The following is a 14,387-nucleotide window of genomic DNA, read 5'->3' as shown; positions in this document are numbered from 1 at the left end:
GAAATGACTGGAAAACGCTTCAACTTAATTCTTATCAAAACATCATTAGACATGTAAATAATGTCATCTAAAATAAAAATGTACCAAAATACAGTTATTTTTGAAAAATTCTGTCAAATGAATTCTGTCATATTAAATATAGATTTTTCCTTTATATAATGTGCATCTTTTTTCCAAAGTAGAATCCACATAAGTACAATAAAGAAGATTTACCATCATTTCATTGTTGTATCATTTAGTTTTTAGAATTTTGTTTTTAAAAACACATTTTGTTATATTTACAGTGGGGCAAAAAAGTATTTAGTCAGCCACCAATTGTGCAAGTTCTCCAACTTAAAAAGATGAGAGAGGCCTGTAATTTTCATCATAGGTACACAACTATGACAGACAAAATGAGGGGAAAAAATCCAGAAAATCACATTCTAGGATTTTTAATGAATTTATTTGCAAATTATGGTGGAAAATAAGTATTTGGTCAATAACAAAAGTTTATCTCAATACTTTGTTATATACCCTTTGTTGGCAATGACAGAGGTCAAACGGTGGAAAATAAGTATTTGGTCACCTACAAACAAGCAAGATTTCTGGCTCTCACAGACCTGTAACTTCTTATTTAAGATGAATACACACCAATACAGCACAGTTCAGCACAGTTCACAGTTCTACCAAGTATTTATGCCATTGACAGACATTTTTGAGCTGTTTTTACTGCAACTAAGCATATATCTAAGGCAATTTAGATTTTTTTCATACTTAGTTATAACCAAAGGTGAGTACATAACATGCTCCATCTTTGCAGGTGATCTGTCTATCAGGTAGAGATCACTCCAACAGACCCCCCCCCCCACCCCACCCCCACCCTCTGAGGACATGTAGAACTTAATAATATGTCTCCAAAGAAACCAGGATTCAAATTAATACGTTTTTAGACTTGCCCAAGAATAACTAGTTTTCCGAGAATATACATCGATACAGGTCTCTGTGTAGATTCAGAGCGCATTCGAGTTCTGTATTGCAGTTCTATCAATTATACAGTATATACCATTGGAAGACTTCGTATACCATTGTAAGTTGTTAATATGCACAAAAATACAATAATCTTGGTTTTGTACACGATATGTGGTATAGAAAAGTACATTGTTAGATGAGTACATGGGGAGCTACATCACTGCAGATGATTTGTCTATCTGTTAAAAATCACTGATACAGGTCCCCCTCCAACCTCTGGTGTTATTGATAACTTGTTATTATATCTATAGATAAACCTAGATTCCAAACAAGGTCCTATCCATCAAATGACTATAGGTGGAATTAGTTGTTTTAGGCTGGGGTCGAAATTACCCCAAATACTTGCCTTTTTTTAAAGTCCATATTGATACAGAAACACCAACCAATGATATTGATGTATTAAAAAAAACATTGATTGACAAAGTCATGAAACGTTTGAAGAATTTAATAAACTAACTTTGGGCTATGCTAAAAAATATTGATAGTAGTTTGAGTAGTTTAAGGGTTAACTACAGCACAATAGTCAAGCTTGGGCAGTATTGCTTTCCGACTGGCAGTTTGCCAAATCATATCATATACTTTCTTCATGTGGTCAATTTGTGTGTTACACATGGGGCCCAAACATTTAAAAAAGACCTGTGTGAAAGTGATACATGTAGTTGTATGGCCTCTGGTGCCCTCTAGTAGTTGAATTATCTTTATAAAAATAGTGTAATAAGTCTGTTACATCAGCTTTCAATAATCATAGATTTCCCAAAAGCTGAAAACCCTTCAACCAGAAACAATAGCCTTTTGTTTTAACCAATATTCAAGCAGTTTTTATTTTTCTAATGGTCTATATCCAGTTAGCTCAAATTGTGTTAAGACCACACAAAAAAAGTGTTTGTTTTTGTCTCACAAAAACTCTACTTCTTCTCCTCCTCCTCCTCCTCCTCCTCCTCTTTCTTCTCCTCATCCTTCTTCTCTTCTGCCTCCCCTCCCTCCTTCTCCTCCTCCCCTCCCTCCTTCTCCTCCTCATCTAGGTCCTCCTCTGCTACAACCTCTCCAGTCAGCCTCTCTATCTCAGCGATGCGTTCCCTCGTGGCCCTCTGGCTGGTGCTGTAGTCTCCCAGCAGCTTCTTCAGCTTGGTCTGCATCAACTCCAAGTTGCTGTACATGCGGTTCACCTTAAATAAAAATAATAATAATAAAATGTCACATTTAGAATGCACTTTACTTTGTACAATATTTTGAAAGTCCTACAGTTTGTGCATTAAAATACTAAAAACAAGAAACAGATAACTGTACAAAAAGGCAGTTATGCAAAGGAAATGTATTTTAAGTCAAGTTTTAAAAGTTCCAACCTTTTCCTCGATTTCTGTGGTTTCGGGGATAATTTTGGAAGGGTCCAGTTCCAGCAGGCCGTCCTTCAGCAGGATCTGACGACCTTTCTCCTCCAGCATGCCCTTGGCTTCCGGGTACTCGGTCAATGACTCCATCAGGTCATCCTTGGACAGGCAGAAGAGATCTGAGTAGCCAATGCTGCGGATGTTGGCCGTCCTCCGGTTCCCTGCCTTAGAACCCTTTATCGCTAGGATACTAATCTCCCCAAAATAGCTGCCGTCTCCCAGCACGCAGAACTGCTTGACGCCATCGTCAGCCACCACCGCCAGCTTGCCCTCCTTGACAATATACATCTCACGGCCGATGTCGCCCTTCTTACAGATGTAGTCGCCAGGGCTGAAGACCTGAGGCTGCAACTTGAGCACCAGCTCAATAAGCAGGCCTGCTTCGCAGTCAGCGAAGATGCGGACCTTCTTGAGAGTATCCAGGTGGACGTTAATGGCAATTTCGGCCCTGAGCTTGTCGGGCAGGTACCGCAGCGTCTCCCTTTCGTCCTGAGCCTTGTCGTTGGTCCACAGGTAGTCGAACCACGTGATGACTCGCAGCTCCAGTTCCTTGTCCACCTTCCACTTCTGTAGAGGTGTTATAGGGAGAAATTGACTCGTATTCATGATATATAAGACCTACCGTTGTGACGCACCACTTGCCCTTCCAACCCCACAATGGGCGTTAACATAATTTCTACAAAGTGTAATAGTGCACTAACATTTGAGTCAACAAATACTCAGTACTTTGATGGCTCCTTTACGAACCCCACACACGCACCTGCATGTACTGCTTGATGTTGTCGATGCGTGCCTGAAACTCGACCCGCGCGGCGCTGATGTTGGAGATCATGGAGCTGATGTTGCCCACCAGGGTGGCGAAGATAAGCACACCCACAAGGAAGTCCAGCACATGGAAGAAGAACTCTGAGTCCAGCTCCGGTGATGGCGTCTCGCCGATGGTGGTCAGCGTCAGCGTGGACCAGTAGAGGCTGAAGGAGTACTTCCTCCCCAGTTCCCCGAACTCTGGCTCTTCTGGGTCATTCAGGTCCGGGTAGACCCAGGGGTCAGAGCCGAAGCCGATGGACTAGATTAATTGATTACTCGATTTTTGTATAATAAATGTACACCATAAAAGCACAAAGAAATGAAAGCATTAAACAAGTACTATTGGGCATAGGACAAAACAGGTCTGAGAAATGCATATGAAAAGCAGATATCGACATCACAATAAATACATCCAGCAGCTGAGAAACTCAAAGACCTTAGAGAAGGAGTAGTAGAGGCAGGCGTTCCAGTGGATGATGATGATGATGTACATGACCAGGTTGGAGATGCGGAAGAGGTTGGTGTAGTTGGTCTTGGTCTCGGTGCGGGTGAAGAACTCCATCATACGCGTGATTCGGAGGAGCTTGTTGAGGCGGATCTCGGGGTAGTTGATCCCCAGGTAGATGTAAAACACATCGGTGGGCAGCATGGAGACAGCGTCCAGCTTGAACTGGAGGCTGCTGATATAACGCTCCAACAGCAGCTTCTTGTCTTTGACCAGCAGGCCTTGCTCCAGGTAGGCTGAGAAAATATATTGTAAGAAATAATAAAGTAGCATGCGTAATAATAGAACTGTGACATGTGATGTATCAATTTGAAAGAGCAGACATAAAACATTAAATGAAATTAAAACACGCTCACACACACACACACACACACGCACACACACACACACACGCTCACACACACACACACGCGCACACACGCACGCGCACACATGCACGCACACACACACACACACACACACACACACACACACACACACACACACACACACACACACACACACACACACCTGTCCTGGTCCTGAAGGCCATGTCAGCCAGGTAGAGGACATCAGAGATGTAATCCAGAATCATCCAGGTGACTAGGTGATTATGCTGCAGCTCCTCAAAGCAGGCCCTGACACACAGGACACAGAGCAGAGAAAACTGTTAGATGCTCAACCATGCTTTAATACAAGCATCTCTTAAACAAAATGTGACAGTCTTTGAAAGGAAATGCACTCGGTACTTCGAATGGGAAGGAAATGCACTCGGTACTTCGAGTGGGAATTTACTTGCAGGTGAGTAAGAAGATAATGTGAAGTTACACAAAATAAGAATTTACTGGAAAAGTTATTTTTGTCTTACACTTTGTTTATATAAATTACCAGTCAAAATGTTGGACACATCTACTCAGTCAAGGGTTTTTCTTTATTTTTACTATTTTCTACATTGTAGAATAATAGTGAAGATATCAAAACGATGAAATAACACATTTGGAATCATGTAGTAACCAAAACAGTGTTAAACAAATCAAAATATATTTTATATTTGAGATTCTTCAAAGTAGCCACCCTTTGCCTTGATGACAGCTTTGCACACTCTTGGCATTCTCTCAACCAGCTTCATGAGGTAGTCACCTGGAATGGATTTCAATTAACAGGTGTGCCTTGTTAAAAGTTAATTTGAGGAATTTATTTCCTTCTTAATTAACGCATTTGGGAATATCAGTTGCGGTGTGACAAGGTAGGGGAGGTATACAGAAGATAACCCTATTTGGTAAAAGACCAAGTCCATATTATGGCAAGAACAACTCAAATAATCAAAGGGAAATGAGAGTCCATCATTACTTTAAGACATGAAGATCAGTCAATGCAGAAAATGTAAAGAACCTTTAAAGTTTCTTCAAGTGCAGTTGCAACAACCTTCAAGCGCTATGATGAAACTGGCTCTCTCAGAGTTACATCTGCTGCAGAGGATAAGTTCATTAGAGTTAAATGCACATCAGATTGCAGACCAAATAAATGCTTCACAGAGTTCAAGTAACAGACATACAGTGCATTGCGAAAGTATTCGGCCCCCTTGAACTTTGCGACCTTTTGCCACATTTCAGGCTTCAAACATAAAGATATAAAACTGTATTTTTTTGTGAAGAATCAACAACAAGTGGGACACAATCATGAAGTGGAACGACATTTATTGGATATTTCAAACTTTTTTAACAAATCAAAAACTGAAAAATTGGGCGTGCAAAATTATTCAGCCCCCTTAAGTTAATACTTTGTAGCGCCACCTTTTGCTGCGATTACAGCTGTAAGTCGCTTGGGGTATGTCTCTATCAGTTTTGCACATCGAGAGACTGAAATTTTTTCCCATTCCCATTCAACAGCTCGAACTCAGTGAGGTTGGATGGGGAGCATTTGTGAACAGCAGTTTTCAGTTCTTTCCACAGATTCTCGATTGGATTCAGGTCTGGACTTTGACTTGGCCATTCTAACACCTGGATATGTTTATTTTTGAACCATTCCATTGTAGATTTTGCTTTATGTTTTGGATCATTGTCTTGTTGGAAGACAAATCTCCATCCCAGTCTCAGGTCTTTTGCAGACTCCATCAGGTTTTCTTCCAGAATGGTCCTGTATTTGGCTCCATCCATCTTCCCATCAATTTTAACCATCTTCCCTGTCCCTGCTGAAGAAAAGCAGGCCCAAACCATGATGCTGCCACCACCATGTTTGACAGTGGGGATGGTGTGTCCAGGGTGATGAGCTGTGTTGCTTTTACGCCAAACATAACGTCTTGCATTGTTGCCAAAAAGTTCAATTTTGGTTTCATCTGACCAGAGCACCTTCTTCCACATGTTTGGTGTGTCTCCCAGGTGGCTTGTGGCAAACTTTAAACAACAGTTTTTATGGATATCTTTAAGAAATGGCTTTCTTCTTGCCACTCTTCCATCAAGGCCAGATTTGTGCAATATACGACTGATTGTTGTCCTATGGACAGAGTCTCCCACCTCAGCTGTAGATCTCTGCAGTTCATCCAGAGTGATCATGGGCCTCTTGGCTGCATCTCTGATCAGTCTTCTCCTTGTATGAGCTGAAAGTTTAGAGGGACGGCCAGGTCTTGGTAGATTTGCAGTGGTCTGATACTCCTTCCATTTCAATATTATCGCTTGCACAGTGCTCCTTGGGATGTTTAAGCTTGGGAAATCTTTTTGTATCCAAATCCGGCTTTAAACTTCTTCACAACAGTATCTCGGACCTGCCTGGTGTGTTCCTTGTTCTTTATGATGCTCTCTGCGCTTTTAACGGACCTCTGAGACTATCACAGTGCAGGTGCATTTATACGGAGACTTGATTACACACATGTGGATTGTATTTATCATCATTAGTCATTTAGGTCAACATTGGATCATTCAGAGATCCTCACTGAACTTCTGGAGAGAGTTTGCTGCACTGAAAGTAAAGGGGCTGAATAATTTTGCCCGCCCAATTTTTCAGTTTTTGATTTGTTAAAAAAGTTTGAAATATCCAATAAATGTCGTTCCACTTCATGATTGTGTCCCACTTGTTGTTGATTCTTCACAAAAAAATACAGTTTTATATCTTTATGTTTGAAGCCTGAAATGTGGCAAAAGGTCGCAAAGTTCAAGGGGGCCGAATACTTTCGCAATGCACTGTATCTCAACATCAACTGTTCAGAGGAGACTGCGTGAATCAGGCATTCATGGTCGAATTGCTGCAAAAAAAGCTGCTACTAAAGGACACCAAAAAGAAGAAGAAACTTGCTTGGGCCAAGAAACATGAGTAATGGACATTAGACCGGTGTAAATCTGTCCTTTGGTCCAAATGTGAGATTTTTGGTTCCAAACACTGTGTCTTTGTGAGACGCAGATTAGGTGATCTCTGCATGTGTGGTTCCTACCGTGAAGCATGGAGGAGGATGTCTGATGGTGTGGGGGTGCTTTGCTGATGACACTGTCAGTGATTTATTTACAACTCAAGTCACACTTAACCAGCATGGCTACCACAGCATTCTTCAGCGATACGCCGTCCCATCTGGTTTGCGCTTAGTGGGACTATCATTTGATTTTCAACAGGACAATGACCCAACACACCTCTAGGCTGTGTAAGGGCTGTTTGACACTTACACAGAGAATGTGCGGTCCTCCACGGACACTTTGACCCATACTGGAGAAATGAGAAACTGCGACTCCGATGGCAGGAGGATGAAACTCGAGAAACGCTTTGAATTTGATACCATTGTGTAAAATAAATCTAAATGTTACCTCTCACATATTATGTATGAAGAGTTCCCTGGAGTGCACAAAAAAACATGATTTAGGATAATACATACAAACAGAGATGTGTTTTTGAAAAATAACCCCTAATATGTTGTACAGTTTAATTGGGATTCATATTTAATTGGATATGTAATTATTTACCAATACTTGCATATTATGAAATGCATTCTAATAAATAATAAGGTAGCATAATAATAATAATAATAGTAGCACAAATTACGTTTAAACTGATGTCGGGGCAGATACGAGTGCACAGTTTCATATATTGTTTTCACATGTTTGTTGCGCAGAACTGTCAATGTGATAATGGCCCTGTCATTGTCAGTTACAATCAGGGTAATTACCACACCTGAAGGTGTTACGCCATTGAGTAGCTTTGACAATCAACTGAGTGGGTATTTAAAAGGCATGCACACACAATGGCTGCTTTGGCACTTTTGGAAGATTTGGCGAATGGAAGAATTCTGAGAGAGCGAATTTCCCAAGGCCAAGATTTACTGGCCAATGAGTGGCCATTTCCGATTACCAAGCCCTGTTCTCTTGGATTTCTGTGCTGTAGTGGGCCCATTTCTACAGAGAAGGACCCGCAGAAACCAAACCACGCCTGTCCCACTTCAACTCCTTGGCAACCTCATTAATAGCGTCGATGGTGTCTCTTTGCGTTTGCAGGACTGCATCTGTGAGGACACGTCCTCTGGAGGGTTGTGACGCACGAGGTGCATTGGAGACACCGAGCCTGGGGGCACTCAGCTCCTGCTCAGCTGCAGCACCACCGACCCCACTGGAACACACAGTGACTCAATTTTTCGGTGTCCCCTTTCCCCCACCTGTGGCACAAACACTTTGTCTGTGTAAGGCCTTTTGGCCTCCACTTTTATGTCGGACCACTTCTTATTTCTGAGAGGGTCTGACCTTCTGAGCCAGCAACGTTCATAGCGCCCGCCACATGCTACCACTCTAACGCATTTTTGGCATTTGTAATGGCCACACCAAACAATGTATTTTTTCTTCACAATCAACTTCCCCTACAAGAACTTCCATTTCACTCTGGGTGAAATATATATTTTTTGCCTTTCTGTCGGGATTTGCCGTCATTGTCGTCATGCAGTCAGTATGGAAGAATATTAATTAGGGGTGTTTCACTGACTATTTATAGGCAAATATGGGCGTTAAAAGGGTGGGACAAGACGCTCGCTCACGTGCGCCAGATTTCAAGTTGATTGTGATTTATAAAGGGAAACCGGCGTGGGACGTGCGTGTGCACTGTCCCACGTGCATGTGCACTATATTTTTGTGCATAGGCACTTTCTGTGTTTCGTCCATACGCCATCTTTTGACGTGAAACCTACGCATAGTTTTATAAATGAGGCACCTGGTCCGCACAATAACCAGACCTCAAGCCAATTGAGATGGTTTGGAATGATTTGGATCGCAGAGTGATACAAAAGCAGCCAACAAGTGCTCAGCATATGTGGGAACTCCTTCAAGACTGTTGGAAAAGCATTCCAGGAGAAGCTGGTTGAGAGAATGCCAAGAGTGTGCAAAGCTGTCATCAACTACTACTTTGAAGAATCTCAAATATAAAATATATTTCAATTTGTTTAACACTTTTTTGGTTACTACATGATTTCATATGTGTTATTTCATAGTGTTGATGTCTTCATTATTATTCTAAAATGTAGAACATAGTAAAAATAAAGAAAAACCCTTGAATGAGTAGGTGTGTCCAAACATTTGACTGGTACTGTATGAAAGGGGAAACTTTGTAAAAAAAAAAGAAAAATAATAACTTGTTTTATAGCCTCAGAATCCATTCCATGCCACTAACTAACCATATATTTTAAACAAACTACACATTTTAAACAGTACATTTTTACCTGGCTATTATCATGGTCCAATTGTACATGACTGGTATTGTGATAATGAACAGCCAGTTGTAGTACAGACTGCCCGCTGGATTGATGAAAAACCCTTCTTTGGGCCTGCAAGGAAAGGAAGATGGAGAAGTTCATTTAATACTTAATACATTATACTTCATAATAATAATATACTTAATATTTAATTTAAACATAGTCATATACAGATATCAATGCTGATATCAGTATATCACTTCGGGTGAGATATTGCTGTCATACACACCCCTCCTTTTTCTCTTTCTCCTTTTTCTCCTTTTCCTCTTTTTCCTTCTTTTCTTTCTCCTCCTTTTCTTTCTCCTCCTTTTCTTTCTCCTCCTGCTCTTTCTGCTTCTTCTTTTCTTTCTTTTTCCTGAGAAAACAAATAGTGTTTGAAGCTTTTCTGCATGTAACCTCTCTTCTATCTAATTATGCAGCATTCATGGAAATGAGGGACAAAATAGGTGTTTACTCTTTTTTCTCTTTCTTTTCTTTCTTCTCCTTTTTCTTCTTTTTCTTCTCCTCCCTGGGGTAAAAGGACACATCTTATGACACACACACAGACACACACACACACTGAGAGTTGCCATGGCAGCCGTAATGGCTAGCAGACTGTGCTGCTGTCTCTGTAAATAATTTCTGATACATTGTAACAGGCAGGAGATCCAAAAGGGTGGGCTTATTTCAGGCAAAGTGAGGGCTGCCCTTGGGGCCACCTGCTGTGGGGCCAATGTGGAGCCGATAAGCAAAGGCGCATATGTCCAATGCGGGTAGCCTATGCGGAGACAATATTTTCACCCACATTGGTCCCACATCGTGCCATTGTGGACATTTGCTAGGTAGCTACTAGCTAGCAAACTGACTAAGTAGCAGTGTTGTATTTTTAAATGCCGTGGCTTGAGGTTGAGGAGAAGTCCGAAGCGGAAGGACAATTGAGATGGCTTGCGGAGATGGCAGAGGCTTGAGGACTGTATAATAGCCTACTTTGCACTACTGATAAGGGGTGAGTTTTCTGGCGCCAGCGACATCACCCAGGTGGGTGCTACTTTTTGGTAGTGGAGGAGTAGCTGTCAAAGTCAAGTGGCTACACTACGGGGTGCGCTGCTTAATGACTCTGAACCTATCTGATCCTGTCCCACGACCCCCCCCCCCCCCTGGCTGTGACCGCCATGCTTCATCCCTGTGACCGTGATGCTGCCTCCCACCACTCAGGAGGACATTTGACGCTACCAAAACTAACTGCTTCAGCTCCCATCCTGACTTCGGGGCGGCAGCCTAGTGGTTAGAACGTTGGACTATTAACCAAAAGGTTGCAAGCTCAAATCCCAGAGCTGACAAGGTAAAAATCTGTCTTTCTGACCCTGAACAAGGCAGTTAACCCACTGTTCATAGGCTGTCATTGTAAATACGAATTGGTTCTTTACTGACTTGCCTAGTTAAATAAAGGTAAAATAACAAATCAAGTTCCTGATTTGTTTTACTGTTTTTGCTTACTTCTATGTGCTGTGTAAGAATTTAGCTTTTAGTTGCCATTTATGGCCAACATGTAATGGAATAAAACTACTACTACCACCACTACACACACACAACACAAACAGACACAGTATATGTGGACGGACTCACTCCTCATTGTTGTTACTGTTGTTCACATTGAACAGACGCCCTGGGCCAGGAGAGGTTTCATCTCTGGAAACAACAAACAATATTTAAAATAAAAACACGGCGACATCAAATTAAGTTCCGTATCAAACTACAATTGGACCAACAGTTATACAGAAGTTGGAAGTTTACATACACTTAGGTTGGAGTCATTGAAACTCGTTTTTCAACCACTCCACAAATTTCTTGTTAACAAACTATAGTTTTGGCAAGTCGGTTAGGACATCTACTTTGTGCATGACACAAGTAATTTTTCAAACAATTGTTTACAGACAGATAATTTAACTTATAATTCACTGTATCACAATTCCAGTGGGTCAGAAATGTACATGCAATAAGCTGACTGTGCCTTTAAACAGCTTGGAAAATTCCAGAAAATGACATGGCTTTAGAAGCCTCTGATAGGCTAATTGACATCATTTGAGTCAATTTGGAGGTTTACCTGTGGATGTATTTCAAGGCCTACCTTCAAACTCAGTGCCTCTTTGCTTGACATCATGGGAAAATCAATAGAAATTAGCCAAGACCTCAGAAAATAAGAATTGTAGACCTCCACAAGTCTGGTTCATCTTTGGGAGCAATTTCCAAATGCCTGAAGGTACCATGTTCATCTGTACAAACAACAGTATGCAAGTATAAGCACCATGGGACCACGCAGCCGTCATACTGCTCAGGAAGGAGACTCGTTCTGTCTACCAGAGATGAACATACTTTAGTGCGAAAAGTGTAAATCAATCCCAGAACAACAGCAAAGGACCTTGTGAAGATGCTGGAGGAAACAGGTACAAAAGTATCTATATCCACAGTAAAACGAGTCCTATATCAACATAACCTGAGAGGCCGCTCAGCAAAGAAGAAGCCACTGCTCCAAAACCACCATTAAAAAAGCAAGACTACGGTTTGCAACTGCACATGAGGACAAAGATTGTACTTTTTGGAGAAATGTCCTCTGGTCCTCTGATGAAACAAAAATAGAACTGTTTTGCCATAATTACCATCGTTATGTTTGGAGGAAAAAGGTGGAGGCTTGCAAGCCGAAGAACACCATCCCAACCGTGAAGCACGGGGGTGGCAGCATCATGTTGTGGTGGTGCTTTGCTGCAAGAGGGACTGGTGCACTTCACAAAATAGATGGCATCATGAGGACGGAAAATTAGGTGGATATATTGAAGCAACGTCTCAAGACGTCAGTCAGGAAGCTTGGTCGCAAATGGGTCTTCCAAATGGACAATGACCCCAAGCATACTTCCAAAGTTGTGGCAAAATGGCTTAAGGACAACAAAGTCAAGGTATTGGAGTGGCCATCACAAAGCCCTGACCTCAATCCCATAGAAGATTTGTGGGCAGAACTGAAAAAGTGTGTGCGAGCAAGGAGGCCTTCAAACCTGACTCAGTTACACCAGCTCTGTCAGGAGGAATGGGCCAACATTCACCCAACTTATTGTGGGAAGCTTGTGGAAGTCTACCCAAAACGTTTGACCCAAGTTAAACAATTTAAAGGCAATGCTACCAAATACTAATTGAGTGTATGCAAACTTCTGACCCCCTGGGAAATTGATGAAATAAATACAAGCTGAAATAAATCATTCTCTTTACTATTATTCTAACAATTCACATTCTTAAAATAAGGTGGTGATCTTAATTAACTGACCCAAGACAGGGAATTTTTACGAGGATTAAATGTCAGGAATTGTGAAAAACTGAGATTAAATGTATTTGGCTAAGGTGTATGTAAACTTCCGACTTCAACTGTATGTATTGTTTACATTTCATCCTCACTGTCCTCCTCTGTGTCTGTGGCCATGTTTGGAGAAATGCGAGGCGCAACCGCCAGGAACGGACGAGTGCTTGATGTGCTGATCATGGCAGCCAATCTGGGTAGCCTGTCAAACACAAAGCAAATGGAGACATATTGTCCTTATGCCAAAAACACAAATGTTCTTGCATTGTGAAACTGTATGTTTAGATATAATGAATGTATTCAATACAACAGGGTTTACATAATGACAACAAAGTAGATTAAAAAATATATTTTGTGAATTACAGAGGCGTACTCGACATCCATATATTACTGCTAATGTTGTTATGGTTTTATCTTGACAGCAGACGGAAAAAAATATCACAATTACAAGGACCACAACTTTGTTTACTGAATAAAATGCTACATTCAGTTTCATGTAGCCTTACCTTTACCTCTAGTCAGCATAGTGCACTGTCCATAGTCACCACAGACCTCAAGATAAGCAGTCCTAGAGTTCCCACTCCACACAGACACTTAATCCAAGTGTAATGTAAATATAGATGAACAGCCTTTCAAGTTATATATCACACCGATATACAGCTAATTTGATGAATGGATACAAAATAAGCATGGGTGCGGTAGTGGTGTCATTGAGTCCTCCTGACTGACCCTGAGTGGGATTTGAGGATTATGGAGCTGGATGAAAGTGGCTGTGGTGGCAAAGTCTCAGGGCGTTCACCCTCCTCCACTCCCTTTCTATGTTTAGGGCCCTTTGCGGCACCACTCCAGAATGAATGCATTTTATTTGACAATGAATAGTAAAATACATCAAGTTGCCTCATCCATCCAACAATACACAAAACACAGAAATTCATCTTCCCTTTCACAGCTTCTCACGCTGTCATAACAAAACATCAAGTGGGGGTGTGACGCTTTGAAACTCTGGGATTGCTGCTGATACACAAGGGGCATCTCAATAGTCTAAAGTGGCTTCCTATCCCCGCCCTATTTCCTTTGTCTGAAAACACAGAGGGTAAATCTGCGTGTCGGATACCGTTGAGGAGCCTGTGCTTTTCACTCTCCCAGTTCATTTTAGGGCAGATGAAGGAAAGGAGTTAAGAGGAGGACACAAAAGTATTGAGATTAAACCACAGGCTTTACAAATGATATAAACCAGACAGTTGGGTTGCTTTTGCATGCCTGCTACTATACCACACCTGTGTGTTGGTTAGCTCACCTTGAGTCCCTGAACAGTGGGGAACAGACAGTGGAGTAGGATTTAGTCTCAGGAGGGGCCGGCTTTAACCCTCTCTCCTGCTCTGCCAGCACTTTCTATTCTATCCCCCTGATCCTATTAAAACAAGCTGGGTAGAAGTTGCCTTCAACCACAGATCTAGGATCAGATGACTCGTCCTTAAATTGTAACATACACTGAGTGTACAAAACATTAGGAACACCTTCCTAATATTACATTTCACCCCCCTTTGCCCACAGAACAGCCTCAATTAGTCGGTGCATGGACTACAAGATTGTTAAAAGCGTTCTACAGGGATGCTGGCCCATGTTGACTCAATGCTTTCCACAGTTGTGTCAAGTTGGCTATGT

The 14,387-nt window shown here is 41.6% G+C and overlaps 1 protein-coding gene across 2 annotated transcripts; it reads right to left on the bottom strand.

Annotated features, from left to right (window-relative positions):
- Positions 1–1,607: 1,607 nt before the first annotated feature.
- LOC139419664 (cyclic nucleotide gated channel subunit alpha 1a) lies at positions 1,608–13,441 on the bottom strand. Of its 2 annotated transcripts, none has more exons than XM_071169648.1 (11): positions 13,229–13,441; positions 12,808–12,924; positions 11,006–11,068; positions 9,855–9,908; positions 9,630–9,755; positions 9,368–9,472; positions 4,219–4,325; positions 3,640–3,944; positions 3,157–3,462; positions 2,352–2,963; positions 1,608–2,174 (listed from the first exon to the last, which is right to left on the bottom strand). In XM_071169648.1, the coding sequence occupies exons 2-11, from the start codon at positions 12,903–12,905 to the stop codon at positions 1,914–1,916; spliced, it is 2,037 nt and encodes a 678-aa protein (XP_071025749.1). In that variant the 5' UTR covers positions 12,906–12,924; positions 13,229–13,441; the 3' UTR covers positions 1,608–1,913. The 2 variants fall into 2 exon arrangements, with proteins under 2 accessions (XP_071025749.1, XP_071025750.1); XM_071169649.1 differs by having other exon boundaries at positions 13,235–13,441.
- Positions 13,442–14,387: the final 946 nt, after the last annotated feature.

The sequence above is a fragment of the Oncorhynchus clarkii genome, chromosome 10 (assembly GCF_045791955.1).
Source record: "Oncorhynchus clarkii lewisi isolate Uvic-CL-2024 chromosome 10, UVic_Ocla_1.0, whole genome shotgun sequence".
NCBI lineage: Eukaryota > Metazoa > Chordata > Actinopteri > Salmoniformes > Salmonidae > Oncorhynchus > Oncorhynchus clarkii.
The sequence above is the reverse complement of the archived record's forward strand: the minus strand, read 5'-3'. Positions and strand labels throughout refer to the sequence as shown.